At 36.6% G+C, this 6,000-nt stretch overlaps 1 protein-coding gene across 1 annotated transcript; it reads left to right on the top strand.

Moving 5' to 3' along the window:
* LOC140667197 (uncharacterized) lies at positions 1 to 1,019 on the top strand. The gene is made up of 2 exons (XM_072894947.1): positions 1 to 499; positions 991 to 1,019. Exons 1-2 carry the CDS (start codon positions 1 to 3, stop codon positions 1,017 to 1,019), a joined length of 528 nt encoding a protein of 175 aa, XP_072751048.1.
* The last annotated feature ends 4,981 nt before the right edge of the window (positions 1,020 to 6,000 follow it).

The following is a 6,000-nucleotide window of genomic DNA, read 5'->3' as shown; positions in this document are numbered from 1 at the left end:
ATGTCAGGAAACAATAATGAAAATTTAAGTGAATTGTTCATGGACGCACTATCAGACTGTTCTGAAGACTGCGATATGCAGATATGTGAGTATGAATTTAGTGAAGATGACAGTATTATTGTTCCCATACATCAAAGTAATTGTCGAATAATTTCGAGCGATTCGAAAGATGATAGTGCTAGTTCCGACCATGACACGAATGAAAACATTATTGGCAATGTTGTTGATGATTGGTCAGAAATTGATATGGAACTTGAGCTGGAAGCATACGATCGAACTCCAAGCGTGAACACTATACCTAATGATCAGGAAAACGTATTAGAAATAATGGAGTTATTTCTTGGCAATGATTTATTTGAATTATTAGTCACAGAAACAAATAAATATCGCTCTCAGGTAGCAAACAAGTATAAAGAATATAAATCAGTAAAATGGGTTGATGTCACAGTGAAAGAAATGAAAATGTTTCTGGGTTTAATTATCTTGATGGGACAGACACGTAAAGATGACATATATGATTACTGGTCAACTCTTTTATATATAAAAACCCCAATCTTTCCAAAAACAATGAGTCGCAATAGATTTATGCAAATATGGAAGATGTGGAATTTTTGTAATAATGATTTACCGCATGACAATTCGGACAAATTATTCAAAATTAGAAAAGTTTTAAATTATATACAACATAAATTCCAAACTGTATATACGCCAAAGCAAGAATTGTGATTGGATGAAGGTATAATACCTTGGCGAGGCAGATTATCTTTCTGCATCTATAATCCTGCAAAACTAACAAAATATGGAATTCTGGTGCGGATGCTCTGTGAAGCAACATCAGGATACATATGTAATTTTGCAGTATATTCAGGCGCAGGAGCAACATTACAAGATACAGTTTTGTCGATTCTACATCCTTATGTGGGATTCCATCACCACATTTACATGGATAATTATTATAATAGTATAAATACAGCCGAATTACTTCTACAGAAGAACACGAGAGTTTGTGGAACAATTAGGGCCAATAGAGGATTTTCGCAGAATTTAAAAGACATTACACTAAAAGAACATGAAACAAAATTTGTGAGAAAGAGACAAGTTCTTTTACAACTTTGGCAGGCAAAGAAAAACCGAGTAGTAAGAACCATTTCAACCATTCATTCGGCAGAAATGGTAAACATTACACATTAGTCAGGAGAGAAAGCAAAACCCAAGTCTGTAATAGAATACAACAAATATATGAAAGAAGTCGATCATGCAGATCAATATATGTCCTATTACAGTATTCTGCGAAAAAGCACTAAATGGACAAAAAAAGCAGTGCTTTATTTTTTGAATTGCGCTCTTTTTAACTCATTTCTAGTTCAAAGAAAAATAAATAATAATAAAACGACGTACAAAAAATTTTTGCTTAAAGTTGCAATAGCATTAATAGAAGGACAAGAAATTCAAAATTTAGGCATCGAAGAGGCAGAACCTTCTAACGCCATAGAAAGAACAAGACGAGCACCGAGATATGACCTACCAGGAAGACTATCTCAAGATTTCAAAAAACACAAATTGGTACCAATTGTCACGGGTGAAAAAAAAACATATCCTCAGCAAATATGTAGAGTATGCTCTGCTAACAAAAAAACTAGTTATACGCGATATGTTTGCGAATATTGTAATGTACCACTGCATAAACTCACCTGCTTCGAACGATACCACACTTTAAAAAATTATTAAAATGCATTATTATTTTTTTATTTCACGTTTGGGTCGTGTTATTTATCTTCAGTTATCTTTAAAATTCTGTATTTTCAAATTCTATTATCTATATTTTTTTAATAACCTACAAAAAAATTGTTATATACTTTTAATTTCATGTTTTGTATAAGCAATATGTAAAATTGTTAAACGAAAATGTTACCGCAAAATATAATTGACCACTTAAATAATTTTCAGGCTTCTTTGATTTCAAGTAGTGAATATTAGTCCGCGTTACTTGCGAAAAATGCGCGGTGGGCAGCGTAGTTTGGCTTGCCTGAGCGCGGTGAGAAACGTACAGTTCGCTCTAGCGCGCGCGGTTAACTAAGTGTTAATATTATAACCTTTTATTTTAAATTCATTTGTTATCTGTCTCAATAACAGCTTTTTTTAAATTTTAGGATCATGAAATTTATTCTTCCTTTCAGAATATTTATGTAGAAGTAATTTAGTAGTTTTATTTGTCTATGTAAAATTTTCATCATGATCTGTATTACACAAAAATATACTTATATCATTATATATAATAATATACTCTAATAATTGTTTCAAATCAATTATAAGTACATACCATTCATTTCTTTTTATACACCTGTTGCTTCAAATGAATTTATATTGTCGTTGATATATATATTAAAGAAATCAACATCTATAAATAATCAGAGTATAAATTTATGTATGTTGGTTAGGAATATCAAAAATTAAATTAAGACATTAATTAACATTATATGCATATATGTATAATTATAAAATTTGTTATATCATTTTGCAATCTGACATGTGTTTCTTTTGTTGCGATAATATTATAATTTATATTATTATAAGTGTATATAATTGCATATTCCAATTCATCATTATTATTATCCATCTTAAGGTTATATTTCTGTGACACTTAAAATGACACAACGTGTTGCGCTTAATAAGCATACTTTTACTTTGCTGGAAAAAATGGCGACCGTTTAGTAAACATGTTGGAAAAGCGTAAAGCGATAGATGGCGTTTAACTGAAAATCTTTCAACAGTTGCAAAGCTGCTTTTTTTGCTGAACGCAGCCATTGCGTGTAGCAATCAGCTGATCGCAGCGTCCAACATTATTTTAAGGAACACATTCCTGACGTAATTATAAGACATTTTCTTCTTTATCAAAATTTTATTTAAAGCATAATTTTATGTTATAAGATAAAATAGCGACTCATGCGGCGGCAATCACTCGTCGGACGGTCAGCTGCGCCCGCGCTTGCGGTGTGCCGCGCCGCTCCTGCCTGCCTTCTGTACTCGACGTGTGATTTGCTAATGTTACGTCAAGCGGGGTCGCGGCTCCTAAGAGTGGTCGGACCTTTCGTCTGACCGGTCGCGTATTTCAGAAGCTAAGCTTCTGGGGATTCCCCGCGACTAGGCTTATCCGGACGATGGATGTTTTCCCTTACCAAAAGCGAAGTAATAGGGATATGGCGATGGTGTTACCGTGTATATAATGTTGCGGCAGTATCAAACGAAAAGGGAAATGGCGATTACTGACTAAGGGAAGTCGCGTGATGTGAACTCCTCGGGGATGGTTCCGCTAACGAAGACTTTAATAGGGTCCGCTAACAAATAGTAATAGATGTTTCTATTTCTCAAACCTCTGAGGAAGTCGGCGTAAATGTTAACGCACCGGTCGCAGTCGAACGGGAAAAACTCTGCTAGATTACGAAAGCAGGCCGTGCAATACACGCCGGAATAGCGCGTGCTGTCGAGCGCGAGGTGTACGTTGAAGTACGCGTAAGAATCTCTATCGATGTCGTCGGAATTTACAAAGCAAGATGCGTAATACGGGGTAAGTTCTAATTTATGAGCGAATCCCGAGATGTAGGTGCAACGGACGTTTTCTAATCGGTGACGCGCTTCGACGGCGGGAGGGGAGGGGTGGCCCTCCTGTATGGGGCGCAGTTGTTTATAATACATGTAGGTGTGTTGTCAATAGGTTATGGTTAAATACTATTATTGTTATTGCTCGTATAAAGCGTTGTTATTAGTCGTGGTCAGAATAAGGAAGGAGTACAAATAATTGAATAACGAGAAATAGGTTTCTTATATTTATTCAGTTTAAATATTAATTGTTTACAACTTAATGAATAAAATAACACGCGCGTTATACAATATTTGAAACGAGTATTAATTTGAAAGCAAGTATTATCTTCGGGAAAATCTCGACAAGAGAGAGAATGGTCAACGCGAAATGCAGGAAATAAAAAAAAAAGGGGTCGGTCGTAAAAGTGTAGGCACGAGAAAACTCTAGGTTTTCCAAGCTTCGTATTTTAAGTAACGCTGCTACGAGATATTGTTATATTTCGTTCCGCGTAATATTAATCTATTACTATCGGTTGTTCCGCAGAACCCCAGTGATCGGGGGTGGAACACCCGTAATTTAGGTATAATATTTCGTCGCGTATCTAGAGGTAGCGGGTCTTCCTCGGATCTCCCGGTACGTAATTCGCGGGCGGTAGAGGGGGGAACAGTAGCTGCGTGTCCAACTGTATCAGTTTGCGCGGCCACGGAAAATATCCCATAGACTTTATGCGGATGTCCGTCCTCAGAGGTTTGACCTGCTTTGTTCGTAGCGTCGGGTTAAAGTACGCCTCGTACTCTAAGTCAAAATATAGACGATCCGTCCCGAGGAATTCACTATCCGCTTCACTGACGGGGGCTATTTGTACTCGTAATATAAACGTCGCGCGTGGAATTTGTGTCCGCCTCTTCTTATTTTTGGCATCTACAAAAAGATCAAATTAATTTCGCGTGTTCGCTGGGTTCGACCATTGGTTTTGAGGTAGGGAGGTGGCATGTGCAGAGTATTAGCACGATGCTTCCAGGAGAAGGTATAAGTTTGGTCTTAGGGTAGGAGTACCATATGTGCAGAGTATTAGCACGATATCGGCTGGGGAGGGGTAGTAACGAGCGTGCAATTGTTTGCACCGCTACGTCGCTGGTTTGATTAATGGTCGAAACCAGGTCTGTTGAGGGTCGGATTGAAATTTAATATGACGCCGAACGTAGAAAATGCGGACTGGGTTCAGGTATGTTTTGGTATTAATGCACAATGAGATTTCGTAAATACATGTATTTTTTGACTAAACTTACATTGGATGGTTACAGTGGTGACGCGTGAATATGAATCGGAGAGCTATCGGCGCGGAGAACTGACGCAGGGTGTACGGACGTAGTATAATGAAGTAACGATATAATAGGCGCTCGCGTGAGGTAGAATGACGTTGAAATGGAACTGTATGGAATAGGACCGCGTACTGAGATGGAAACGAATGTGGATATGGAAAGCGTGTTGACTTGGAAATGGAATCGTGTATAGAAATAGAATTTCAAGGATGAGGAGCACTTCTAGAAAGAGAAGTGCATCGCTCAGAGTCTCGAATTGATGTGTCGATTTTTGGGACTGTTTCGAGGTCCCTCGGTTTGTGCGGGTCAGGGTTGAAAAGTGGGGTGAACGCGTAGGAAGGGTTATCTAAGGGTTCGGAGTAGCGGAAGAGTCTTATGGTGGTGGGACAGCAGCTATTTTATGATTAACGTTTCGTACTGTCGGCTAGAGTCGGTAACGGTTATAATGGGTAACTTGTCTTAGTGAATAACTTATCGGCTAAAATGTAATCGGTAACTTATCGTTTGGCTTTATATTATAAGTTTAGTGTTTCTTAAAAGTAAATGAGAAAAATTTTGGTGCCGGGACGTAACACTAACTATTTTTGCTTATAACTCAAAAACTACGCTTTAAATCAAATTTTGGTAAAGGAAAAATTGTCTTAAAATTGTGTCAGGAATACGTCATTTTACGGACGGAAGGTTGTTCTGGGACACTCTGTATAAACACTCCAGAGTGGCAAAAATTTAAGAATGTCTAAAAAGTTTGCCACAAAATGAAGTGATCGTGAAGAATTTTTCCTTCATATCAATATATATAGATCAGAAAACGAACATTCAAGATCCTCCTGCAAGAAAATCGAATTTCTAAACCAAAAAATAACTATTTAATTCAAGACATTTCTAATAAAAATTATGTTATAAAAAACCTGCCATTGTAAAGAAACTTTTCTTCCTTTTTTGTATCGATAATAAAATAATATATGTAATACGAGATATTTAAATTGCGAAATTTTTCAAGTTCTTTTTCAGAACATAAATTTATTTAGTCACAAGAATAGATATTAAATACATCGAATAAAAAAAGAAATTTATATATACAGGGTGTCCCAGAACAAC

This window comes from Anoplolepis gracilipes, chromosome 6, assembly GCF_047496725.1.
Source record: "Anoplolepis gracilipes chromosome 6, ASM4749672v1, whole genome shotgun sequence".
Classification (NCBI taxonomy): Eukaryota; Metazoa; Arthropoda; class Insecta; order Hymenoptera; family Formicidae; genus Anoplolepis; species Anoplolepis gracilipes.
This window is presented reverse-complemented; position numbering and strand designations above follow the sequence as displayed.

Coding starts and splice junctions, on each gene's coding strand:
- LOC140667197 (XM_072894947.1), top strand. CDS start 1: ATGTCAGGAAACAATAATGAAAATTTAAGTGAATTGTTCATGGACGCA. Junction 500..990: donor TATCTTGATGGGACAGACAC/GTAAAGATGACA, acceptor TTACTTCTACAG/AAGAACACGAGAGTTTGTGG.